The sequence below is a fragment of the Pristiophorus japonicus genome, chromosome 14, assembly GCF_044704955.1.
Source record: "Pristiophorus japonicus isolate sPriJap1 chromosome 14, sPriJap1.hap1, whole genome shotgun sequence".
Classification (NCBI taxonomy): domain Eukaryota; kingdom Metazoa; phylum Chordata; class Chondrichthyes; family Pristiophoridae; genus Pristiophorus; species Pristiophorus japonicus.
Window position 1 is genome coordinate 107,793,106 of NC_091990.1, and position 27,235 is coordinate 107,820,340.

The 27,235-nt window shown below is 46.2% G+C and overlaps 1 protein-coding gene across 10 annotated transcripts in view; it reads left to right on the forward strand.

Moving 5' to 3' along the window:
- The window catches only part of mical2b (microtubule associated monooxygenase, calponin and LIM domain containing 2b), a 403,033-nt gene that overhangs the window by 161,552 nt on the left and 214,246 nt on the right, over positions 1–27,235 (forward strand). For all 10 annotated transcript variants that reach the window (XM_070899462.1, XM_070899461.1, XM_070899469.1 and 7 more), the window contains 5 exons: positions 14–115; positions 9,431–9,586; positions 13,211–13,311; positions 14,567–14,824; positions 24,888–25,003. In XM_070899462.1, coding sequence (XP_070755563.1) covers positions 14–115; positions 9,431–9,586; positions 13,211–13,311; positions 14,567–14,824; positions 24,888–25,003 — 733 coding nt within the window. The remainder of the gene's footprint in view (positions 1–13; positions 116–9,430; positions 9,587–13,210; positions 13,312–14,566; positions 14,825–24,887; positions 25,004–27,235) is intronic.

Sequence of the window (27,235 nt, forward strand, 5' to 3'; positions counted from 1 at the left end):
GCCTCTGATTTAGGCTCAGGATGGCGAGCTGAGGTGCGGCCCACAGATCACCCCATCTCACAGTTTACCTTCGATGTCGTTGTCGGTGCAGATGGACGGAGGAACAGTTTACAAGGTGAGAAACCTTAAGCAAAGATTCTTCACCCTCACCCTCACCCTCTCTCGCACACTCACTCCCCATTCCTATCTCTTAGACCCCCATCTCTCTCTCTCTGTCTGTCTCTGTCTCTGTCTCTGTCTGTCTCTGTCTCTGTCTGTCTCTGTTTTTCTCTCTGTCTCTCTCCCCTCACTCTGCTCGGAAGTGGCTTAGTGAGTTGCAGTGAATGGTGAGACATAACGATACCCCCGCAATGGTGATGAGTGGGAAAGGAATGACTTGGGCATTGTAGGGGTGCTTTATGGAGCTGGTGTGGGGTGGTGCCAACCTGGCACATCATGTGTCAGCCAGGGTGTACAGCATCAAGTGATGTAAATGTGGCAATGGTGAGACCATCCCTGGCCTCCCGGGCATGAATGCGGTCGGGTACTGATGCTCTCTGTCCTGTGCAGCATCAGGTGATTGTGGAGAAAGTTGGTATTGTTGTTGGTGATGCCGGTGTGCCTGGTGATGGTGGTGTTGGGGCTGATCGTGGTGGAATTCTGACGACCAAGGTGAGATTTTTTTTCGTGGGCACTGATGCTGATGGAATTGAGATGAGATGACAGGTGAAGTTGAGATGACAGAAGCGATCTCACAATGGTGAGAGAGGTTATTCCAAGGAGGTGACAGTGGGCAGAGAATATATTCCAAACACGTCCAAACTACATAAAGCTGAAAAATGTATTCCAAACCCTGACGGCTACAGTTTCTAATATTGGACAATGAACAGCTGTGAAATGGTAGCTTTTACGCCACTTTTGCAACTGTCACCTATTCAGAGCAATGGAGAGTCATTGAGAACCCGACCTACTTATCTGACATGATCCCCGAGTGACGAGAACCAACGTGTAAAAGTTGGAAAAATGGTTAGTAGCTAGTAAAATGCTGCTTAAATACCTTTAAATACCGTTAGGTATTTGAATTGGCTCCCCCAGCTACTTAGTGCCGGGTCTGAAAACCACAGGCAGTCGGCACTTGGGAAACTGACACGGAGGCGGGTTCAGAGCGGGATACCACCCCACTGTGAATCATTGAATCGTAGAATCATAGAAAATCACGACAACAGAAAGAAGCCATTCGGCCAGTCGCTCTAAAATGTTGTAAATTTCTATGATTCTATGATTCATCTCCCTTCTAATCCTTCTACCAGTTACTGTAAATCTCTGCCCCCTGGTTATTGACCCTCCCCCCCCCCCACTGCTAAGGGAAATAGGTCCTTCCTATCTAGGCTCTTCATAATTTTATACACCTCAAATCACAGGCAAGGCCAGCATTTATTGCTCATCCCTCTAGTTGTCCTGAGAATCATAAAAATTTAAGACTTAAAAAGAGCTATCCAGCCTAATCCCACTTTCCAGCTCTTGGTCTTTAGCCCTGTAGGTTACGGCGCTTTAAGTGCACATCCAAGTACTTTTAAAATGTGCTGAGGGTTTCTGCCTCTACCACCCTTTCAGGCAGTGAGTTCCAGACCTCCACCACCCTCTGGGTGAAAAAAGTTCCCCTCAAATTTCTTCTAATCCTCCTACCAATTACTTTAAGTCTATGCCCCCTGGTTAATGACCCCTCTGCTAAGGGAAATAAGTCCTTCCTATCCACTCTATCTAGGCCCATCGTAATTTTATACACCTCAGCCTCCTCTGTTCCAAAGAAAACAACCCCAGCCTATCCAATCTTTCCTCATAGCTAAAATTCTCCAGTGTTGGCAACATCCTCATAATCTCCTCTGTACCCTCACTAGCGCAATCACATTTTTCCTGTAATGTGGTGACCAGAACAGCACGCAGTACTCCATCTGTGGCCTAACTAGTATTTTATACAGTTCAAGCATAACCTTCCTGCTCTTGTATTCTCTGCCTCAGGTAATAAAGGAAAGCATTCTGTATGCCTTTTTAACTATCTTATTGACTTCAGGGATCTTTGGACAGGCACTTCCAGGTCCCTCTGTCCCTCCATACCTCTCAGTATCCTACCATTTAATGCCTCGTTGCCCCTCCCCAAATGCATTACCTCACACTTTTCCAGATTGAATTCCATTTTCCACTTTTCTGCCCAACTGACCAGTCCATCAATATCTTGCTGCAGTCTGGAGCTTTCCTCCTCACTGTCAACTACACGGCCATTTTTTGTTTCATCTGCAAATTTCTATGTCATGCCCCCTACATTTAAGTCTAAATCATTGATAATATACTGTATTACAAAAAGTAAGGGACTGAGTACTGAGCCCTGTGGAACCCCACTGGAAACAGCTTTCCAGCCACATAAACACCCCTCAACCATTACCTTTTGCTTCAGGGATGGTTTCCTTGAACATTACATTGTGGAACCCACCAGGGAGCAAGCTATCTTAGATCTGGTACTATGTAATGAGACAGGATTAATAAATTATCTCCTCGTGAAGGATCATCTAGGAAAGAGTGATCATAGCATGGTTGATTTTCAAATTCAGTTGGAGGGCGAGAAAGTTGGGTCTCAAACCAGTGTCCTGATCTTAAATAAAGCCGATTACAAAGGTATGAAGGTAGAGTTGGCTAAAGTGGACTGGGAAAATAGATGAAAGTGTAAGATGGTTGATGAGCAATGGCAGACATTTAAGGAGCTATTTCATAACTCTCAACAAAAATATATCCCAATGAGAAGGAAAGACTTAAGATAAGGGAGACCATTCGTGGCTAACTAAGGAAGTAAAGGATGGTATCAAATTGAAAACAATGGCATACAGTGTAGCTAAGATTAGTAAGAGGCCAGAGGATTGGGAATTTTTTAAAAACCAGCAAATGAGGACTAAAAAAAAATACAGAAAGAGAAGATAGATTATGAGAGTAAACTAGCAAGAAATATAAAAACAGATAGTAAGAGCTTCTACAGGAACGTAAAAAGGAAAAGAATGGCTAAGATAAATGTTGGGCCCATAGAGGATGAGACTGGGGAATTAATAATGGGGAACAGGGAAATGGCAAAGACTTTGAACAAATATTTTGAATTGGTCTTCACAGTAGAAGACACTAAAAAAATCCCAATAATTGATAATCAAGAGACTATTGGGGGGGGGGGGGGTGGGCTTAACACAATCATTATCACTAAAGAAAAAGTTCTCGGTAAAATAATTGAACTAAAGGTGGACAAGTCCCCTGGACCTGATGGCCTGCATCCGTAAGGTCTTAAAAGAAGTGGCTGCAGAGATAGTGGATGCCTTGGTTGTAATCTATCAAAATTCCCTGGATTCTGGAGAGGTCCCAGCAGATTGGAAAACCGCAAATGTAACGCCCCTATTTAAAAAAGGAGGGAGACAGAAAGCAGGAAACTATAGACCAGTTAGCCTAACATCTGTCATTGGGAAAATGCTGGAGTCCATCATTAAGGAAGCAGTACATTTGGAAAAGCATGATTCAATCAAGCAGAGTCAGCATGGTTTTATGAAAGCGAAATCATGTTTGACAAATTTGCTGGAGTTCTTTGAGGCTGTAATGAGCAGGGTGGATAAGGGGAAACCAGTGGTGTATTTGGATTTCTAGAAGGCATCGATAAGGTGCCACATAAAGGGTTACTGCACAAGATAAAAGCTCACTGGGTTGGGGGTAATATATTTGCATGGATAGAAGATTCACGAACTAATAGAAAACAGAGAGTCGGGATAAATGGATCACTTTCTGATTGGCAAACGGTAACTAGTGGGATGTCGCAGGAATCGGTGCTGGGGCCTCAACAATTTACAATCTATAGGAAAAATTGGATAAAATGGAGCTGGCCAAATTTGCTTCAATGGCTAGAATTGACGCGGGTGGCAGATTACGCCCCCAATGAAGTAAAAAAAAAATCGTAACCTAAATAAATCCTACCTAAGTGAATTATGCTAGCACAGAAACTTTGGGGAAACTTGGAGATTTTAATTTGCTCAAAAAAAAAATCGGTGCACGCCAAAAAAACGACGGCAATAATTGGGGAAAATTGAGCCCTAGATATGTTCTCCGAAATAATTTCTGAATGCAACATAGAAGGGTCCATTTTGTACATTAATGGGCCCAAATTTGGCCCACCCATTTTTTTTCGACGCACTCACATGAGATGCGCCAACTTCCGAGGATCAAAACGGCGGCAAAAAGATGTCCCCGGATTCTGGCCCCTCTCTCGACTCTCCCGGGGCTTGGCGCAGCATGGTGAGTCCATTGGGGTGTGGAGCTAGGGCCCTGCGCCTAAAAGAATGCTGGCAGGTGCCTGCATGCGCAGTAGAGCGTTCGCGCATGCGCAGTAGCTCCTCCCATGATGATGATGATGCGTGCTGCAGCATGGGACCCGATGCATCCCACCGCTATTCCAGGCCGAGTGGCCTGCCGCACAGGCCGGCCCGCTGCCTTCCCACGCTGAGGCTACAAAAAACAGGTTGATGCGGGGAGACTTTTGATCGGGTGGGGGGTGGGGGTGCAGGAAGAGAGTTTTGATCCAGTGGGGAGGAGAGTGGAGAGTTTTGATCGGGTAGGGTGGGAGGGGGTGCGGGGTAGCCAGTAATTTTAATGAGCTTACTCAAGACTTTCGTTAACCCTGCTGATGAAAATACTTTCCTACGAGCAGGAGGTAATTCTATTTTTTATTTGGCTATTTTGAAAAAAATTATGTAACTATGTTTTGTCTCTTTACTATTATTTTTGTAGTTTAAGCTTCCATGAATACTTCTGTTATATAGTAAATTAACTTTGCGAAGTTTGTCAGTCCTGTATAGCTGTTTGATCCTATTCACACTCTTTAGTCAAGTCATTAAGTACCTACCTGTGCTGATTTCTTAACTCTCCGCAAGGGTTTTCTGTGCGGCCACAAGTGGCTACATACACTGGCCTAAGTTAGTTTGGAGCAACTATTAGCTATCCAAACTGGCTTAAGTGGCCAAAGCTGGCGTAGATGGCTGGTAACGCCCCCTTTTGAGCAAAACTAAACTAAACTAAAAAAAATCCTAACTAACTCACTTACATTGGCGCAAATTAAATGTGCAAAATGGGGATTTTTAAGATACTCCTGAAAAATCAAGTTGCTCCAAAAAAAACAGTAACTCCTGGGTAATTTTGGGCCCAATGTTTCTGCATTTACACCACAGGGAGAGAGAGCAAGAGAGAAAGAAACACGAGTAGAGAGGGAGATGAGTAGAGAGGGAGACAGATAGAGAGGCAGAGAGAGAGAGGGGAGCAGACAGACAGAGGGCTAGATTTTACTGGCGTTCAGAGAGTGGGTTTGGAGGCGGGTCCGCTGTCAAAATCTAAAATCTAGAAGATTTCCAATCGTTCCTGGCTACAGGAGTGGTGCCGGAGTATTGGAGAACTGCTACCCTTGTAGCATTGTTTAAAAAGGGACAAAGGGATAAACCAAGTAATTACAGGCCAGTTAGTTTAACCTCGGTGGTTGGCAAATTATTGGAATCAATTCAGAGCGACAGTATAAACCTTCATTTAGAAAGATGCAGATTAATCAAGCACAGTCAGCATGGATTTGTTAAGAGAAGGTGTCTGACTAACTTGATGGATTATTTTGGGAAGGTAATAACGATGGTCGATGAGGGCAGATGTAGTCTCCGTGGATTTTAGCAAGGCCTTTGAAAAGGTTCCACATGGCAGACTGTCCAAAAAATTAAAAGCTCATGAGATCCAAGGAAGAGTGGCAAATTGGATCCAAAATTGTCTCAGAGGCAGGAAGAACACAAAAACATAAGAACTAGGAGCAGGAGGAGAAGGCTATTTGGCCCCTCGAGCCAGCTCCACCATTTAATAAGATCATGGCTGATCTGATCTTGGGCTCAGCTTCACTTCCCTGCCCCCTTCACTCCCTATCTCTATCTCTACCTTAACAGCTCGCTGGAGCAAAGAATTCCATAGATTTACAACTCTCAGAGAAGAAATTCCTCCTCATCTCAGTTCTAAATGGGTGACCCCTTATTCTTAAACTATGCCCCCTAGTTCTAGATTCCCCTACCAGTGGAAACAGCCTCTCTGTATCTACCTTGTCAAGCCCCATCCGTATCTTATATGTTTCAATAAGATCATCTCGCATTCTTCTAAACTCTAATGAGTACAGGCCCAACCTGCTCAACCTTTCTTCATAAGTCAACCCCTTCATCTCGGGAATCAACCTAGTGAAGCTTCTCTGAATTGCCTCCAATGCAAGTATATCCCTCCTTAAATAAAGAGCCCAAAACTGCATGCAGTACTCGAGATGTGGCCTCACAAACACCCTGTACAGTTGTAGCAGGACTTCCCTACTTTTATACTCCATCCCCCTTGCAATAAAGGCCAACATTCCATTTGCCTTCCTGATTAATTGCTGTACCTGCAAACTAACTTTTTGTGTTTCGTTCACGAGGACCCCCAGGTCCCTCTGTACTGCAGCATTTTGTAATCTCTCTCCATTTAAATAATAACTTTTATATTTTTATTTTTTCATGCCAAAGTGAATAACGTCACGCTTTCCCATCTGCCAAATTTTTGCACACTCACTTAGCCTGTCGTCCTCACAATTTGCTTTCCCACCCATCTTTGTATCATCAGCAAACTTGGTTACATTACACTCGGTCCTTCATCCAAGTCATTAATATAGATTGTAAATAGTTGAGGACCCAGCACCGATCCCTGCGGCACCCCACTAGTCACTGTTTGCCAACTGGAAAATGACCCATTTATCCCGACTCTCTGTTTTCTGTTAGTTAGCCAATCCTCTATCCATGCTAATATATTACCTCCAACCCAGTGAGCTTTTATCTTGTGCAGTAACCTCTTATGTGGCATTTTATCGAATGCCTTCTGGAAATCTAAATACACCACATCCACTGGTTTCCCCTTATTCACCCTGCTCATTATATCCTCAAAGAGCTCCAGCAAATTTGTCAAACATGATTTCGCTTTCATAAAACCATGCTGTCTCTGCTTGATTGAATCATGCTTTTCCAAATGTCCCGCTACTGCTTCCTTAATGATGGACCCCAGCATTTTCCCAACATAAGAACATAAGAATTAGGAACAGGAGTAGGCCATCCAGCCCCTCGAGCCTGCTCCGCCATTCAAAAAGATCATGCTGATCTGGCCGTGGACTCAGCTCCACTTACCCGCCCGCTCCCCGTAACCCTTAATTCATTTATTGGTTAAAAATCTATCTATCTGTGATTTGAATACATTCAATGAGCTAGCCTCAACTGCTTCCTTGGGCAGAGAATTCCACAGATTCACAACCCTCTGGGAGAAGAAATTCCTTCTCAACTCGGTTTTAAATTGGCTCCCCTGTATTTTGAAGCTGTGCCCCCTAGTTCTAGTCTCCCCGACCAGTGGAAACAACTCTCTGCCTCTATCTTGTCTATCCCTTTCATTATTTTAAATGTTTCTATAAGATCACCCTCATCCTTCTGAACTCCAACGAGTAAAGACCCAGTCTACTCAATCTATCATCATAAGGTAACCCCCTCATCTCCGGAATCAGCCGAGTGAATCGTCTCTGCACCCCCTCCAAAGCTAGTATATCCTTTCTTAAGTAAGGTGACCAAAACTGCATGCAGTACTCCAGGTGCGGCCTCACCAATACCCTGTCAGTTGCAGCAGGACCTCCCTGCATTTGTACTCCATCCCTCTCGCAACGACAGATGTTAGGCTAACTGGTCTATAGTTTCCTGCTTTTTGTCTGCCTCCTTTTTTAAATAGGGGCATTACATTTGTGGTTTTCCAATCTGCTGGGACCGCCCCAGAATCCAGGGAATTTTGGTAGATTACAACCAATGCATCTATTATTCTGCAACCACTTCTGAAGACCCTAGGATGTAAGCCATCAGGTCCAGGGGACTTGTCCGCCTTTAGTCCCATTATTTTACCGAGTACTACTTCATTAGTGATAGTGATTGTATTAAGTTCCTCCCTACCTATAGCCCCTTGATTATCCACTATTGCAATGTTTTTAGTGTCATCTACTGTGAAGACCGATACAAAATATTTGTTCCATGTCTCTGCCATTTCCCTGTTCCCCATTATTAATTCCCCAGTCTTATCCTCCAGGGGACCAACATTTACTTTAGTCATTCTTTTCCTTTTTATGTACCTGTAGAAACTCTTACTATCCGTTTTTATATTTTGTGCAGTTTACTTTCATAATCTTATTTTCCCTCTCTTAATCATTTTTTTAGTCGTTCTCTGCTGGCTTTTAAAAAATTCCCAATCCTCTGGCCTCCCACTAGTCTTGGCCACATTGTATGCCTTTGTTTTTAATTTGATACCCTCCCTTATTTCCTTAGTTAGCCACGGATGGTAACCCCTTCTCTTACAGACTTTCCTTCTCATTGGGATATATTTTTGTTGCGAGTTATGAAATATCTCCTTAAATGTCTGCCACTGCTCAACAACCGTCCCACACTTGAATCTATTTTCCCAGTCCACTTTAGCCAACTCTGCCCTCATACCTTTGTAGTCTCCTTTATTTAAGGACACGATGGGCCGAAATGGCCTCCTTCCGTGCTGTAAATTTCTATGTTTCTTTTTAAAAGAAAAGAACGAAACATTTATGCATGTCAGCAGGACTGGGGGAATGTTATAATGGGGCGCGAGAGTTTGGGGGGCCAAAATTCACCGTCCCCGAAGCGAAGGCTACCGCGGTCGGTTGTTTTTTCCTCCCCGAGCCATATTCAGCTCGGCCGGTGGGTTTGAGCGGTGGTGCGCACCTCCGCCGAAAACGGTGGGGTGAAGCCGCAGTAAAGGAGGGTGTCCAGCGGTGACCTCCGCAGCGTGTGGGCCAGCAATATTGAGCATTCAAAAGGTATGATTTTCCCCAGCACTGCCCTCGCGAGGTTTTTCAGTCGGTGCACGAATGCGACACCGCTGGAGTTTTGCCGCGATCGGGTCCGTTTGGTAGGGAAATTTCTTTTATATATTAGTGTTTTTATTTCCGATTCCAGCAACGGCAGAATTTTGCTTTTGAAATAGTTTTATTAATTGTTTTGGCTCCATTAAACACGCTGAGTGCTGCTCAGAGGTTTTCACAGACTTTTGTACAACTTTCAGGTCTGGCTCTTTAGTAGAGGCCTGTGGACTGCAGAGACCTGCATGGCAGGGTTCATTCACTCTGAGGTTGGGAGGGCGACACCTGGGTACACCTGATCAGAAGTAGGGCAGCGCGCAGGAGAAGGCGTCGCTGTCACCAACGGGCAGAGAGGCAGTGGGCAAGGGTTCATTCTGCGCCAGACCAGTGTACCTGCCATTAATCATGTGAAACAGTAATGGGATAGGGCGCGTTTCTGTGGGCAGTGTTGAAACAGCTGTGATGATACGTTGACTTTTTCAGGCTTTAGAAGGAAAGAGTTCCGTGGGAAGTTAGCCATTGCCATTACGGCCAACTTCATCAACCGAAACACAGCTGCCGAAGCTAAGGTCGAGGAAATCAGTGGCGTCGCCTTCATCTTCAATCAGAAATTCTTCCAGGACTTGAAGGAGGACACAGGTGGGTGTTGACCTACCTCGCAGGGCACCCCCAAACTAACCAGCTCTGGGTGGAGGGACAGGAAAAAAAAATCAAAGAGCAAGTTATTATTTAAATGGAGAAAGATTGTAAAGTGCTGCAGTACAGAGGGACCTGGGGGTACTTGTGCATGGAACACAAAAGGTTAGTATGCAGGTACAGCAAGTGATCAGGAAGGCAAATGGAATCTTGGCCTTTATTGCAAAGCGGATGGAATATAAAAGCAAGGAAGTCTTGCTACAGTTATACAGGGTATTGGTGAGGCCACACCTGGAATACTGCGTGCAGTTTTGGTTTCCATGTTTAAGAAAGGATATACTTGCTTTGGAGGCAGTTCCGAGAAGGTTCACTAGGTTGATTCCGGAGATGAGGGGGTTGATTTATGAGGAAAGGTTGAGGAGGTTGGGCCTCTATTCATTGGAATTCAGAAGAATGAGAGGTGATCTTATTGAAACAGATAAGATTATGAGGGGACTTGACAAGGTGGATGCAGAGAGAATGTTTCCACTGATAGGGGAGACTAGAACTAGAGGGCATAATCTTAGAATAAGGGGCTGCCCATTTAAAACTGAGATGAGGAGAAATTTCTTCTCTGAGGTTGTGAATCTGTGGAATTCGCTGCCTCAGAGAGTTGTGGAAGCTGGGATATTGAGTAGATTTAAGACCGAGATAAACAGTTTCTTAACCAAGAAGGGGATAAGGAGTTATGGGGAGCGGGCAGGGAAGTCGACCTGAGTCCATGATCAGATCAGCCATAATCTTATTAAATTGCGGAGCAGGCTCTAGGGGCCGTATGGCCTACTCCTGCTCCTATTTCTTATGTTCTTATGACACTATAGTTTGGATGGGGTGAAGGTGAAAGTTCTCCAGCCGTATGACGCTCCTCATCAGCGCACCAGTCGGGTCGCTCTTTACAATGTTCCTTCCGTTCCCCAGCTTCCTGCTTGCCTTTACACCACCCGTTCCCAGCATCTTCCCTTCCTTCGCACAGCAAAAATCCACCTCTCGTCCCTGCAGCTGCACGACAGGATCTGTGGAAGACTGGATCCTTGATTCCCCAGCCAAGGTTTGGGTTTAGGAATGAATTACATGGAACAACCTAAAATCTACAGCAAAGTAACAGGCTATTTGGCCCAGCTGGTCTGTGCCAGTGTTTATACTCCACATGAGCCTCCTCCCACTCACATATAGAATCAAAGAAAAATTGCCACTTAGAAGGAGCCATTCGGCCCATTGTGTCCGCGCTAGCCGACAAAGAGATATCCAGCCTAATCCCACTTGGTCCATAGCCCTGTAGGTTACGGCACGTCAAATGCACATAAAAGTACTTTTTAAATGTGATGAGGGTTTCTGCCTCTACCACCCTTTCAGGCAGTGAGTTCCAGACCCCCACCACCCTCTGGGTGAAGAAATTTCCCCTCAAATCCCCTATAATCCTTCTACCAATTACTTTAAATCTATGCCCCCTGGTTATCGACCCCTCTGCTAAGAGAAATACGTCCTTCCTATCCACTCTATCTAGGCCCTTCATAATTTTATACACCTCAATAAGGTCTGCCCTCAGCCTCCTCTGTTCCAAAGAAAACAACCCCAGCCTATCCAATCTTTCCTCATAACTAAAATTCTCCAGTGCAGGCAGCATCATAAATCTCCTCTGTACCCTCTCTAGTGTAATTACATCCTGTTCCTCTTCCTGCCCAGCCCCCATATCCCACTATTCCTGTTGGAAGAGGGCCTGTCAGTATCTGAAAGGGAAGAGTTGGGTCTGAGGTGTTCACCGTCTCCTTTCACTTCCAGACAACCGATCGACCTGTTGCGCAATCTCAGTATTTTTTGTCATCAATTCGGGATATCGGAATTGCAAGATGAGCAAAGACCCAGTTCCATCTAGTTTGCCTTCTGCCATGGTGGTGGTTGCATGATCCAACCATAATATCATCATCATCACATCATAGGCAGTCCCTCGAAATTAGTTCTTGGGTGACTGAACAGTCCAATACGGGAATTACAGTCTCTGTCACAGGTGGGACAGACAGTGGTTAGAGGAAAGGGTGGGTGGAGAAGTCTGGTTTGCTGCATGCTCCTTCCGCTGCCTGCACTTGATTTCAGCGACGAGACTCGAGATGCTCAACGGCCTCCTGGATGCACTTCCTCCACTTGGAGCGTTCTTTGGCCAGGGACTCCCAGGTGTCGGTGGGGATATTGCATTTTATCAAAGAGGCTTTTAGGGTGTCCCTGAAACATTTCTTCTGCCCACCTTGGACTCGCTTGCCGTGTAGGAGTTCTGAGTAGAGCACTTGCTTTAGGAGTCTTGTGTCTGGCATGCGAACAATGTGGCCCGCCCAACGGAGCTGGTCGAGTGTGGTCAGTGCTTCGATGCTGGGGATGTTGGCCTGGTCAAGGACATTAACGTTGGCAAGCTCATAGTCTACAGGGCTGTAGTGATACCTGCCCTCTTGTGTTGCTCAGAGACGTGGACCAAATACAGCAGACTCCTTAAATCGCTGGAGAAATACCAGCAACGATGTCTCCGCAAGATCCTGCAAAACCATAATATAGTTGTTGATGAATCATAGCAATTGAATAGATGCAGGGAGGATGTTTCCTTTGCCTGGGGAGTCTAGGGGGTCACAGTCTCAGGATAAGCGATCGGACATTTAGGACTGAGAAGAGGAGGAATTTCTTCTGAGGTTTGTGAATCTTTGGAATTCTCTGCCCCAGAGGACTGTGGAGGCTGGGTCGCTGAATATATTCAAGGCTGAGATAGATAGTGTTATGTATGCAACCCCAGGCAACCTGTACCATACCGCCACCAGAGGGCTTACCTGTTGGAGTCCCAAGGGATCCCAGCATCCCTTTGGAGCACTGTATAGAAGCAGGTCTTCCATGCTGTACCAGCACTCTGGAGTATGAATAAAGGACTAAGGTCACACTTACTCATTGTCTACAGTACTCAGTTGCATTACTTCATTATGAGCTTAACAGATAGATTTTTGGAGTCTAGGGGAATCGAGGGATATGGGCATCGGGTGGGAAAGTGGATTTGAGGTCGATGATCCGCCATGATATTGAATGGCGGAGCTGACTCGAGGGGCCATAGGGCCGACTCCTGCTCCTAGTTCTAATGTTCTTATGTAATCTCTATCAATGAGTGTACAACAGACCCAGACACGAGGCGAGGAAAGCTCCCAGTGGGGGAGAGCTTTGGGAACCACACATCCAAAGTCAGCTGTTCCTCCCGAGCTCATTACACTCACCACACGACCCGTCTCACACTACTCCTAGACTGTGTCCCAAAATATTATTTTCTGAAGGAAATCTGATTGTGGATATGTGGAACTCTCTTCCCCCAAAAAGCTGTCGAGGTCAATTGAAAATGTCAAAACTGAGAGTGATATATTTTTGTTGGGTAAGGGTATTAAGGGTTATGGAAACAAGACAGGTAGGTGGAGTTAGGTCACAGATCAGCCGTGATCTGATTGAATGCAGAATAGGCTTGGGGGGGGCTAAATGACCTCGTTCGGTTCCTGTGAGAAGAGTATCATTGATTTGGTGACAAAAGGTTCTCATACAGTTCTAATGCTGAATTTTGTGTTTCTATTTCAGGGATTGATTTGGAGAATATTGTTTACTACAAAGATAACACACATTACTTTGTAATGACAGCAAAGAAACAGAGCCTGCTGGACAAGGGAGTGATTGTCAACGTAGGTATAACTCTTGCTCGGGGAATTGTCTCGTGCATGAGGAAAGCAATGGCTGCCATTTTCAGGCCGTTAATGGGGGTCACGCTCCAGAACACTCAATGTTTCCCCTTTTTCCTTGTGACTCATCACACAATAACTCTTAAGTTCCTAATACCACCCAATCCCAGAGCTCATTGAGGCTTCAGGCAAAGCCTTGTGAGCCATTCGGCCCCTCGAGCCTGTTCCGCCATTCAGTGAGATCACAGCCAATCTGTATCAAGCACTTCTTGATGTTCACAGAATCTCTCAGCACAGCAGGAGGCCATTCGGCCCGTCGTGCCTGTGCCGGCTCTTTGAAAGGACGATCCAATTAGTCCCACTCCCCCTGCTCTTTCCCCACAGCCCTGCAAATTCTTCTTTTTCAAGTATTTATCTAATTCCCTTTTGAAAGTTACTAATGAATATGCTTCCACCGCCCTTTCAGGCAGTGCGTTCCAGATCACAACTCGCTGATAGATTTTTGTTAACCAAAGATATTAAGGGATATGGGCCAACAGTGGGTACATGCAGTTTAATCACAGATCAGCCACGATCTCATTGAATGGTGAAGCAGGCTCGAGAGGCTGAATGGCCTCCTCCTGTTCCTACATTCCCATGTTGTCGAGGTGAGGAATGTTCACACCAGGGAACACGTCGTTTCCTGTCCTTGTCACCCAGTGTCTCCTGGTCAGATATAGCACGTGTCCAATGCAGAGTTAAAGGTTCCTCATCTCTGGCTTAAACCCAACTTCAGATTAGCAATCGAATTCCAATGCCAGAACTTGTGGTAGTGTGTCGTGTGTTGGAGAGGGAGAGAGCCACACAGCAACACATCTGCTAGTTTTTAATCAACAAAGGTTGCGAGTGCATCAAAGCTCATTCAGCTCAACATCTTTCTGCTTCTTTAAAAATCTTTAATCTCAAAAGTTTCAAAATTTGCAGATGACACCAAATAGGTCAACCATGATCTGATTGAATGGCAGAAGAGGCTCGAGGGGCTGAATGGCCTACGTTCCTGTGGCCTCGATAGCTTTTTGGGGGAGAGAGTTCCAGATTCCCACTGCCCTTTGTGTGAAGTAGTGCTTCCTGACATCACCCCCGATCGGCCTTGCTCTAATTTTAAGGAGGATGGGGGAGCGGGGCGAGGAGGGTTGGGGGTTGGGGGTGGGGGGGAATGGTGTAGGAGGCTTTTCCCATCTCACCAACCCTCTGTTTTTGCGTTGGGTTCTTCCTGCAGGATTACATCGATACTGAGATGCTGCTGTGTACGGAGAACGTGAATCAGGAGGCCCTCCTGTCCTACGCCAGAGAAGCGGCCGACTTTGCCACCGATTACCAACTGCCGGCCTTGGACTTTGCCATGAACCACATCGACCAGCCCGACGTGGCCATGTTCGACTTCACCTGCATGTACGCCTCGGAGAACGCGGCGCTGGTCCGGGAGCGGTGCGGCCATCGTCTGCTGGTGGCTCTGGTCGGAGACAGTTTGTTAGAGGCGAGTGCTCCTTCAGCTCTGCTGGCCCCTTTCTCGTCGGGTAGTTTTTTTTTCTTTGTATGGAATCATACTCCCGGGGACCAAATTGCCCTCCTCCCCAAACGGGACACACCTACTGTACTCGAAGAGTTCCATCCGCCCCCATGCCTGGAGCGGACAATACGCAGAAATTCAGGTCTTGGTGGGCGTTTCTTTGGAGCGGGGCAGAAGTGGTCCTGTCGGGATGGCGGGACTGACCTATCAAGAAAGACTGGATCAACTGGGCTTGTATTCACTGGAGTTCAGAAGAATGAGAGGGGACCTCATAGAAACGTTTAAAATTCTGACGGGGTTAGACAGGTTAGATGCAGGAAGAATGTTCCCAATGTTGGGGAAGTCCAGAACCAGAGGTGACAGTCTAAGGATAAGGGGTAAGCCATTTAGGACCGAGATGCGGAGGAACTTCTTCACCCAGAGAGTGGTGAACCTGTGGAATTCTCTACCACAGAAAGTTGTTGAGGCCAATTCACTAAATATATTCAAAAAGGAGTTAGATGAGGTCCTTACTACTAGGGGGATCAAGGGGTATGGCGAGAAAGCAGGAATGGGGTACTGAAGTTGAATGTTCAGCCATGAACTCATTGAATGGCGGTGCAGGCTAGAAGGGCCGAATGGCCTACTCCTGTACCTATTTTCTATGTTTCTATGTTTCTATCAGGGCGGAAGTGCAGGCGGGTCAGAGTAGCCGACGCTGCAAGTCAATAGTGCGTGCTGACACGTCGCAATGTCTCTCCCCATCAGTTAAAGGGGAGGGCCGCTGCCAACTCTGCAGATATTTTTGTTAGGTCCAGGGAGGGTTTCGGCCGGGCCAGCGGCCTGGCACCCAAAATAGGGTGTACCCCACCAGGCTACCTGTTGGCGGCCCGGTCAAACCCGGGGGCATAATTGTCAGTCCAACCTGGCAGTTGGCCGACAAAAAAAATAACATGGCGGCCACAGTAGTGCGCCCTCCCCTTTAAGGGCGGTCGGGCTCGCCAGCCACAGAGAGTGCACCGACGGCAAAAGCTGTCGGGGGCACCGGCCAGCAGTAGAGCCACTCCCGCAGGGCAATTTCACAAGGGGGTCCCCGCCAAATGGTAAGGAGTCCACGTGTGCACGCTGCAGCGGGAAAACGAGTGGAACGATCCTGGGCACAGCTCCGACCGTGAGGAAGGGCAATTCCTAAAATGGCGGCCCCTCCACGGAGAGTCAGCGGCCATTCCGCACCGCCCCATGGCCGTTGCTTTCAAGTGTTCAGAGGTCTTATCGAAAGGGGCAGTTTTGTCCCCGAGGTGTCCACGTTGGGAATTCTCCTGCAGAGGGCAGTGCGCTGGGAGTGCGCACCTGGGATTTCGGAGCGTCGGAACCTTGTGGGGGAATCTAGAACTAGGGGGCACAGTCTCAGAATAAGGGGGTCGCCCATTTAAAACAGAGATGAGGAGGAATTTCTTCTCAGAGGGTTGTGAATCATTGGAATTCTCTACCCCAGAGAGCTGTAGAGGCTGGGTCAATGAATATATTCAAGGCAGAGATGGACAGATTTTTGAGTGATTAGGGAGTTAACGGTTATGGGGCGGGGGAAAGGAAGTGGAGCTGAGCCCATGATCAGATCAGCTAAATGGATTACACCTGCTCCTATTTTTTATGTTTTTATGGAACAGGAGGCGGCCATTTAGCCCTTCGAGCCTGTTCCGTCATTCAATTTATTTTTTATTCGTTCTTTGGATGTGGGCGTCACTTCCAAGGCTGGCATTTATTGCCCATCCCTAATTGCCCTCGAGAAGGTGGTGGTGAGCTGCCTTATACAACAGAGTGGTTCGCTAGGCTATTTCAGATAGCAGTTAAGAGTCAGCTAAATTGCTGTGGGTCTGGAGTCACATATTGGCAGATTTCCTTCCTGAAAGGACATTAGTGAACCAGATGGGTTTGTATGACAATTCAGTAGTTTCATGGTCACCATGACTGATATTAGTTTTTTATTCCAAATTTATTTAATTAACTGAATTTAAATTCCCCAGCTGCCATGGTGGGATTTGAACTCAGTGTCTCCAGATCATTAGTCCAGTAACATAACGACTATGCTACCGTATCCCGAGACCCTGCCTGATCTGTCTCTCAACTCCATTTTCCCACTGTTGCTCCATATCCCTCGATACCCTGGCCCAACAAAACTCCAGCAGTCTTGTTCTTGAAATCTCCAGTTGACCCCCAGCATCCACAGCTTTTGGGGGAGGAGTTCCAGATTTCCACTCCCCTTCCTGACATCACCCCAAATGGCTAAGTTCTAATTTTAAGATTGTGCCCCCTTGTTAAAGATATAAAGAGCCATTTTTACAGTACAAATAATCGTGCCTTATTAACATCTTCCCATAACCACCTCCGCTCTAAGGAGAACGATCCCGGCTTCTCCAGTTTCTCCACATCACTCAAGCTCCTCATCCCCTGGTATCACTCTGGTAAATCTCCTCTGCACCTTTTGTTCTGGATTCCCTCGCCAGAGGAAATAGTTTCTATCCTGTGGAATTCATGTAATCATCTTAAACCCTTCAATGAGATCACACCATTGGCAATTGGCCCTGTTACACGACTGTGCCGAGCTCAGTGGTCAGCTGAAGTGATGGTTAAGGTCAGGCTCGGAGCTTTCGAGGGAGCTCATTCTGTGTTCGGGCAGTTGCCTTGTGAGGTGCCCTTCCAAACCATGTGGGAACTCCCGAACCTTGGCAATCCAGACCTTGAAGACCAGCAAACTCAGTCCCAATTGTGTTTGGGGTTCTTGTTTTCTGGTTGGTCCTTCCCCAAGTTGCTGTCTGTGGTGCTGCTACTCTAGTCCCGTATAAACCTTAGTTCAGAGCACCAAGATCTTAACAGCTTAAATACATGCTGGCTGCAGTAATGTAACACTTGCAGTTCTGAACCAGCCAGGGTGGTGAGTCTGAATGGAAAGGTGTTTCATTGAATTTAAAGAAAGAAAGACTTGCATTTCTATAGCGCCTTTCACAACCACCGGATGTCTGAAAGCGCTTTACAACCAATTAAGTACTTTTGGAGTGTAGTCACTGTGGGCAATGCGGCAGCCAATTTGCACACAGCAAGCTCCCACAATATTCCACATGATCCTGATGAATCGTCTGCAAATATAAACATGTTGGAAAGATTACCCTTCCAAAACATGCTACTGTCTTAATTGAAGGGCAGGATTGACAGCAAACCAGCCTGCCGTACACGTGTTGTACCTGACGTGACGCATCTGAGCGGCATTCCTGGAACAAGCGTTGTGTGGGAGCGAGCTGGAGGGTCATCTGATCAACTGATACTGATGCAGGCACTCAATCCCCATGCAGTCAACAGGCGGGAATGGAAAGATCAGGCACAGCAGTGAGCGGGTCTCCTGCACCCTCTACTGACTGTCCACACAGCCGGGCTCCATTAAATGCAGGCGCCCAGACCTTGTTATTGATGGTTCTGTATTAGCAGGGCAAGGATTACCGCACTAGTTTACCATCCCTGTTTCCTGACTTTTACAGAGAAATTAATTTATTTAACCTAATTGGGTCAATGTGAGTGTTTGAATAGTGGACACAGGAATGTTCTGCAAAACTTTGTTCATTTGCTCGTAGAACCACAGCTGTTTACATAAGAACATAAGAAATAGGAGCAGGAGCAGACCATTTGGCCCCTCGAGCCTGCTCCGCCATTCAGTGAGATCATGGCTGATCTGACCATGAACACCGCTCCACTTCACTGCCCGCTCCCCATAACTCTTCACTGCCTTGTCGCTCAAAAATCTGTCTATCTCCGCCTTAAATATATTCAATGAAACAGCTTCCACAACTCTATGGGGCAGAGAATTCCACAGATTTACAACCCTCTCAGTTTTAAATGGTCAACCCCTTATTGTAAAATTATTCCCCCTAGTTCTAGATTCCCTCATGAGTGGAAACATCCTCTCTGCACCTGCCTTGTTGAATCCCCTTATTATCTTATATGTTTCGATAAGATCACCTCTCATTCTTCTGAACTCCAATGAGTACAGGCCCAACCTACTCAACCTATCTTCATATGTCAAACCCCCTCATCTCAGGAATCAACCTAGTGAACCTTCTCTGAACAGCCTCCAATCCAAGTATATCCCTCTTTAAATACGGAGATCTAAACTATACACAGTACTCTAGGTGTGGTCTCACCAATACCCTGTACAGTTGTAGCAGGACTTCTCTGCTTTTATACTCTATCCCCCTTACAATAAAGGCCAACATTCCATTTGCCTTCCTGATTACTTGCTGTACCTGTATACTAACTTGTGTTTCATGCACAAGGACCCCCAGATCCCTCTGTACTGCAGCATATTGTAATTCTTCTCCATTTAAAAAATAATTTGCTTTTTTATTTTTTCTGCCAAAGTGGATAACCTCACATTTTCCCACATTATACTCCATCTGCAAAATTTTTGCCCACTCACTTAGCCTGTCTATATCCCTTTGCAGATTTTTTGTGTCCTCCTCACAACTTGCTTTCCCACTCATCTTTGTATCATCAGCAAACTTGGCTACATTACACTCAGTCCCTTCTTCCAAGTCGTTAATATAGATTGTAAATAGTTGAGGGCCCAGCACTGATCCCTGCGGCACCGCACTATTTACTGTTTGCCAACCGGAAAATGACCCGCTTATCCCAACTCTCTGTTTTCTGTTAGTTAGCCAATCCTTTATCCATGCTAATATATTACCTCCAACCCCGTGAACTTTCATCTTGTGCAGTAACCTTTTATGTGGCACCTTATCAAAATGTCTTCTGGAAATCCAAATACACCACATCCACTGGTTCCTCCTTATCAACCCTGCTCGTTACTTCCTCAAAGAACTCCAGCAAATTTGTCAAACATGATTTCCCGTTCATAAAACCACGCTGACTCTGCTTGACTAAATTATGCTTTTCCAAATGTCCCGCTATTTTTTCCTTAATAATGGACTCCAGCATTTTCCCAATGACAGATGTTAGGCTAACTGGTCCATAGTTTCCTGCTTTCTGTCTGCCTCCTTTTTTAAATAGGGGCGTTACATTTGCGGTTTTCCAATCCGCTGGGACCTCCCCAGAATCCAGGGAATTTTGGTAGATTACAACCAATGCATCCATTATCACTGCAGCCACTTCTTTTAAGACCCTAGGATGCAAGCCATCAGGTCCAGGGGACTTGTCCACCTTTAATCCTATTATTTTACCGAGTACTTCTTTATGTGGGAAGTTAGGGATGCTTCCAGTGTCCCTGACGACTACGCGTGCGGGAAGTGTATCCGCCTCCAGCTTCTGACGGACTGCATTGCGGCACTGGAGCTGTGGGTGGATTCACTCTGGAGCACGCACGATGCTGAGAATGATGTGAATAGCACGTTTAGTGAGTTAGTCTTACCGCAGGTTAAAGGTACACAGTCAGATAGGGGATGGGTGACCAACAGGAAGAGCAGTGCAAGGAAGGTAATGCAGGGGTCCCCTGTAATCATCCCCCTGCAAAACAGATACACCGCTTTGGGTACTGTTGAGGGGGATGACTCATCAGGGGAGAGCAGCAGCAGCCAAGTTCATGGCACAGTGTGTGGCTCTGCTGCACAGGAGGGCAGGAAAAAGAGTGGGAGAGCTATAGTGATCGGGGATTCTATTGTAAGGGGAATAGATAGGCTTTTCTGCGGCCGCAACCGGGACTCCAGGATGGTATGTTGCCTCCCTGGTGCAAGGGTCAAGGATGTCGCGGAGTGGGTGCAGGACATTCTGAAAAGGGAGGGTGAACAGCCAGTTGTCGTGGTGCATATAGGTACCAACGATATAGGTAAAAAAATGGGGTGCGGTCCTACGAGACGAATTTAGGGAGCTAGGAGCTAAATTAAAAAGTAGGACTTCAAAAGTAGTAACCTCAGGATTGCTACCAGTGCCATGTGCTAGTCAGAGTAGGAATCGCAGGATAGCTCAGATGAATACATGGCTTGAGGAGTGGTGCAGAAGGGAGGGATTCAAATTCCTGGGACATTGGAACCGGTTCTGGGGGAGGTGGGACCAGTACAAACCGGATGGTCTGCACCTAGGCAGGACCGGAACCAATGTCCGACGGGGAGTGTTTGCTAGTGCTGTTGGGGAGGAGTTAAACTAACATGGCAGGGGGATGGGAACCTATGCAGGGAGACAGAGGGAAATAAAATGGAGGCAGAAGCAAAAGATAGAAAGCAGAATAGTAAAAGTGGAGGGCAGAGAAACCCAAGGCAAAAAACAAAAAGGGCCACATTACAGCAAAATTCTAAAGGGGCAAAGTGTGTTAAAAAGACAAGCCTGAAGGCTCTGTGCCTCAATGCGAGGAGTATTCGGAATAAGGCGAACGAATTAACTGCGCAGATAGCAGTTAACGGATATGATGTAATTGGCATCACGGAGACATGGTTCCAGGGTGACCAAGGCTGGGAACTCAACATCCAGGGGTATTCAACATTTAGGAAGGGATAGACAGAGAGGAAAAGGAGGCGGGGTGGCATTGCTGGTTCAAGAAGAAATTAATGCAATAGTAAGGAGGGACATTAGCCTGGACGATGTGGAATCTGTATGGGTAGAGCTACGGAATACCAAAGGGCAGAAAACGCTAGTGGGTGTTGTGTATAGACCACCAAATAGTAGTAGTGAGGTTGGGGACAGCATCAAACAAGAAATAAGGGATGTGTGCAATAAAGGTACAGCAGTTATCATGGGCGACTTTAATCTACACATTGATTAGGCTAACCAAACTGGTAGCAATGCGGTGGAGGAGGATTTCCTGGAGTGTATTCGGGATGGTTTTCTAGACCAATATGTCGAGGAACCAACTAGAGAGCTGGCCATCCTAGACTGGGTGATGTGTAATGAGAAGGGACTAATTAGCAATCTTGTTGTGCGAGGCCCCTTGTGGAAGAGTGACCATAATATGGTAGAATTCTTTATTAAGATGGAGAGTGACGCAGTTAATTTGGAAACTAGGGTCCTGAACTTAAGGAAAGGTAACTTCGATGGTATGAGGCGTGAATTGGCTAGAATAGACTGGCAAAGGATACTTAAAGGGTTGACGGTGGATAAGCAATGGCAAACATTTAAAGATCACATGGATGAACTTCAGTAATTGTTCATCCCCATCTGGAGTAAAAATAAAACGGGGAAGGTGGCTCAACCGTGGCTAACAAGGGTAGTGTTAAAACCAAGGAAGAGTCATATAAATTGGCTAGAAAAAGCAACAAACCTGAGGACTGGGAGAAATTTAGAATTCAACAGAGGAGGACTAAGGGTTTAATTAAGAGGGGGAAAATAGAGAACCAGAGGAAGCTTGCAGGAAAAATAAAAACTGACTGCAAAAGTTTCTATAAATATGTGAAGAGAAAAAGATTAATGAAGACAAACGCAGGTCCCTTGCAGTCGGATTCAGGTGAATTTATAATGGGGAACAAAGAAATGGCAGACCAATTGAACAAACATTTCGGTTCTGTCTTCATGAAGGAAGACACAAATAATCTTCCGAATGTACTAGGGGACAGTGGGCTAGTGAGAAGGAGGAACTGAAGGATATCCTTAATAAGCGGGAAATTGTGTTGGGGAAATTGATGGGATTGAAGGCCGATAAATCCCAGGGGCCTGATGGTCTGCATCCCAGAGTACTTAAGGAAGTGGCCCTAGAAATAGTGGATGCATTGGCGATCATTTTTCAACAGTCTATCGACTCTGGATCAGTTCCTATGGACTGGAGGGTAGCTAATGTAACACCACTTTTTAAAAAAGAAGGGAGAGAGAAAACGGGTAATTATAGACCGGTTAGCCTGACATCAGTAGTGGGGAAAATGTTGGAATCAATCATTAAGGATGAAATAGCAACGCATTTGGAAAGCAGTGACAGGATCGGTCCAAGTCAGCATGGATTTATGAAAGGGAAATCATGCTTCACGAATCTTCTGGAATTTTTTGAGGATGTAACTAGCAGAGTGGACAAGGGAGAGCCAGTGGATGTGGTGTATTTGGACTTTCAAAAGGCTTTTGACAAGGTCCCGCACAAGAGATTGGTGTGCAAAATCAAAGCGCATGGTATTGGGGGTAATGTACTGACGTGGATAGAGAACTGATTGGCAGACAGGAAGCAGAGAGCCGGGATAAACGGGTCATTTTCAGAATGGCAGGCAGTGACTAGTGGAGTGCCACAGGGCTCAGTGCTGGGACCCCAGCTCTTTACAATATACATTAACGATTTAGATGAAGGAATTGAGTGTAATATCTCCAAGTTTGCAGATGACACTAAACTGGATGGCGGTGTGAGCTGTGTGGAGCATGCTAAGAGGCTGCAGGGTGAGTGGGCAAATGCATGGCAGATGCAGTATAATGTGGATAATTGTGAGGTTATCCATTTTGGGGGCAAAAACACGAAGGCAGAATATTATCTGAATGTCGGCAGATTAGGAAAAGGGGAGGTGCAACGAGATCTGTGTGTCATGGTTCATCAGTCATTGAAAGTTGGCATGCAGGTATAGCAGGCGGTGAAGAAGGCAAATGGTATGTTGGCCTTCATAGCTAGGGGATTTGAGTATAGGAGCAGGGAGGTCTTACTGCAGTTGTACAGGGCCTTGGTGAGGCCTCACCTGGAATATTGTGTTCAGTTTTGATCTTCTAATCTGAGGAAGGACCTTCTTGCTATTGAGGGAGTGCAGCGAAGGTTCACCAGACTGATTCCGGGGATGGCTGGACTGACATATGAGGAGAGTCTGGATCAACTGGGCCTTTATTCACTGGCGTTTAGAAGGATGAGAGGGGATCTCATAGTGACGTATAAGATTCTGACGGGACTGGACAGGTTCGATGCAGGAAGAATGTTCCTGATGTTGGGCAAGTCTGGAACCAGGGGACATAGTCTTAGGATAAGGGGTAAGCCATTTAGGACTGAGATGAGGAGAAATATCTTCACTCAGCTAGTTGTTAACCTGTGGAATTCCCTGCCGCAGAAAGTTGTTGATGCCAGTTCATTGGATTTATTCAAGAGGGAGTTGGATATGGCCCTTACGGCTAAAAAGAGATCAAGGGGTATGGAGAGAAAGCAGGAAAGGGGTACTGAGGGAATGATCTGCCATGATCTTATTGAATGGCGGTGCAGGCTAGAAGGGCCGAATGGCCTACTCCTGCACCTATTTTCTATGTTTCTATTGGCAGTGATTGTTTTAAGTTCCTCCCTCCCTATAGCCCCTTGATTATCAATGATTAGAATGTTTTTAGTGTCTTCTACCGTGAAGACCGATACATAATATTTGTTCAAAGTCTCTGCTATTTCCCTGTTCCCCATTATTAATTCCCCAGTCTCATCCTCTAATTTGGGAAACATGGCATCCAACTTGTGCACAGCAAACTCCCACAAACAGCAATGTGACAATGACCAGATAATCTGTTTTTGTTGTGTTGATTGAGGGATAAATATTTATGTGGATGGACACTGAAGATAACCCCCTTGCTTGTCTTCGAAATAGTGCCATAGGATCTTTCACATCCACATGAGAGAGCAGACAGGGCCTCGGTTTAATGTCTCATCCGAAAGACAGCCACTCCGACAGTGCAGTACTGCCCCTCCGACAGTGAGGCGCTCCCTCCGTACTGACCCCTCGATAGTGAAGCGCTCCCTCAGTACCGCAGCTTAGAGCATCTGCCTGGAATTTTGTACTGAAGTCACTGAAGTGGGACTTGAACCTATGACCTTCTGACACAGAGATAGGAAAGTGCAGCCCACTCAGCCACGGCTGACACTCTATTGTTCAATGAGTGCCTCATGGTGAGGCATTCGATCAGCCTTATTGCTGTGCCTATGTGACTCATCCCTCGTAAGTTGGTTGACACTGATTAGCGAGTAGGAGAATGTCCCCTCTCTGCCACTTGTATCTCTCATTGCCTGGATGGAAATGACTGCTGTAACCACTGGTAACCAACTGCTTTGTGCTTGGCGGCCGCTGGCTAACAATCCCTTCTCGCTTTGTGTGCTAACTTCTCTTCCTGTGCTCTTTTGAACAAATTGCAGCCATTCTGGCCGATGGGGACTGGCTGTGCCCGGGGATTCCTGGCTGCGTTAGACACGGCGTGGATGGTGAAGCGGTGGGCCCAGAACATCCCATCTCTGGAGATCTTGGCTGAGAGGTGAGAGACAGGGTTATCAAAATGTGTAAGAGTGTGTGCGCGCGAGAGTATGTGAGAGAGAAAGAAAATTATCGATTTGGGCCGATGACCCTTCGTCAGAACTGGAAAAAGTCCAGTTCTTCCAATTCTGATAAAGGTCATCGACCTGAAACGTTAACTCTGTTTTTCTCTCCACACACACTGCCTGATCTGCTGAGTATTTCCTGAAGCTTCTGTTTTTATTATTGAACAGGCTGGGACTCTTTTCTCCAAAAGACTGCAGGGTGATCTAATAGAGGCGTTTAAGATTCTGAAAGGGTTTGACAGGGTAGACATAGAGAAAATGTTTCCACTTGTGGGGGATACCAGAACTAGGGGCCATAAATATAAGATAGTCATCAATAAATCCAATAGGGAATTTAAGAGAAACTTCCAGAGAGTGGTGAGAATGTGGAACTCACTGCCACAGGGAGTGGTTGAGGTGAATAGCATAGATGCATTTAAGGGGAGGCTAGATAAACACATGAAGGAGAAAGGAATGGAAGGATTTGCTGACGGGGATAGGTGAAGAGGGGTGGGAGGAGGCTCGTGTAGGGCATAAACACTGGCACAGACCTGTTGGGCCGAATGGCCTGTTTCTGTGCTGTAAATAATATGTAATTCTAAGTTTATTTTAGGGTCTGACTCCATTGAACGACCGGTACAGAATAAGTAGTTTCTAGGTGGCAACTGAATGTTTATAATAATAATCCCTGCATGGGTCATCAGTGTTATTGCAAGAACTGCCAACTGGACAAACAAACTAGGAAGAAATATTACAAACCAACACCAAATATAGACAGGAATTTCTGTTGCTATTATGTGCTAGAGTTGGACCGATGCTTAATACACAGTCTCAGCTTTTTAAAAAAAAAATTATTTATTTTTTCAAGTGATGTGGGCTTTGCTGGCAAGCCCAGCATTTATTGCCCATCCCCAATTGCCCTTGAGAAGATGGTGGTGAGCCGCCTTCTTGAACCGCTGCAGTCCATGTGGTGAAGGTGCTCCCACATTGCTGTTAGGGAGAGAGTTCCAGGATTTTGACCCAGCGACGATGAAGGAACGGCCGATATATTTCCAAGTAACTTGGAGGGGAACGTGGAGGTGGTGGTGTTCCCATGCACCTGCTGCCCTTGTCCTTCTAGATGGTAGAGGTCGTGGGTTTAGGAGGTGCTGCTGAAGAAGCCTTGGTGAGGTGCTGCAGTGCATCTTGTAGATGGTACACACTGCAGCCACGGTGCGCCGGTGGCGGAGGGAGTGAATGTTTAAGGTGGTGGATGGGGTGCCAATCAAGCGGGCTGCTTTGTCCTGGATGGCATCGAGCTCTGGAGTGTTGTTGGAGCTGCATGAAATAATTGCCAGGGACTGGGCTGCCAAATATCTGCAGGGAGCTGAGCTGGGCTCTTCCACAACAGTTCTTTGTTGTTGTTACGTTTGTTGTTGGGGAGTGGCTAAGGTGCGAGTATTATGGGATGGATTGCTGGGCCACCCTATAAAACGGTTGTGCAGGAGGATGGCAGGTTCCTTTCTCTAGAGTAGACCAGCTGGATTTTTAGGCTGAAGCTGGGCAAGTACATGAGGGAAAGAAAGAATGAAAAAGAAAGACCTGCATTTCTATAGCACCTTTCATGAGCCCCCGGGCATCTCAAAGCTCATTATAGCTTTTGGAGTGTAGTCACTGTTGTAATGTAGGAAACACGGCAGCCAATTTGCGCACAGCAAGCTCCCACAAACAGCAATGTGAGAGTGACCAGATAATTTGTTTTTGTTGTGTTGAGGGAGGAAGGATTAGAAGGATATGTTGATGGGGTGAGATGAAGAAGGGGTGGAGGAGGCTCGTGTGGGGCAGAAACAGCAGCACAGACCCATTGGGCCGTAAATACTGTGCTATAAATACTGTGCCATTTATGAGAGTGCAATTGCTTCAATTTTTTTGTACCCTGATGCCCACCACAATGTAATTAATTTTCACCATTTACCATGACGGGGTTTGAACTCATGACCTCATAACCACTACATTACCATATCCAGTTGCATCACAATCGCCTGGAACCGGTTGCTGGGTGTTATTAGTGGATTGAGACTCAATCCACTCGTCCACCAGTCTCCAGCCCAGTGTTCCAGCAGTGGCATTCACCCATTCTAAATAAACTGCACAACAAAGGCATTGAAACAGGTGAGACATATCGTCCAATAATAAGATAAAAGGTTTGA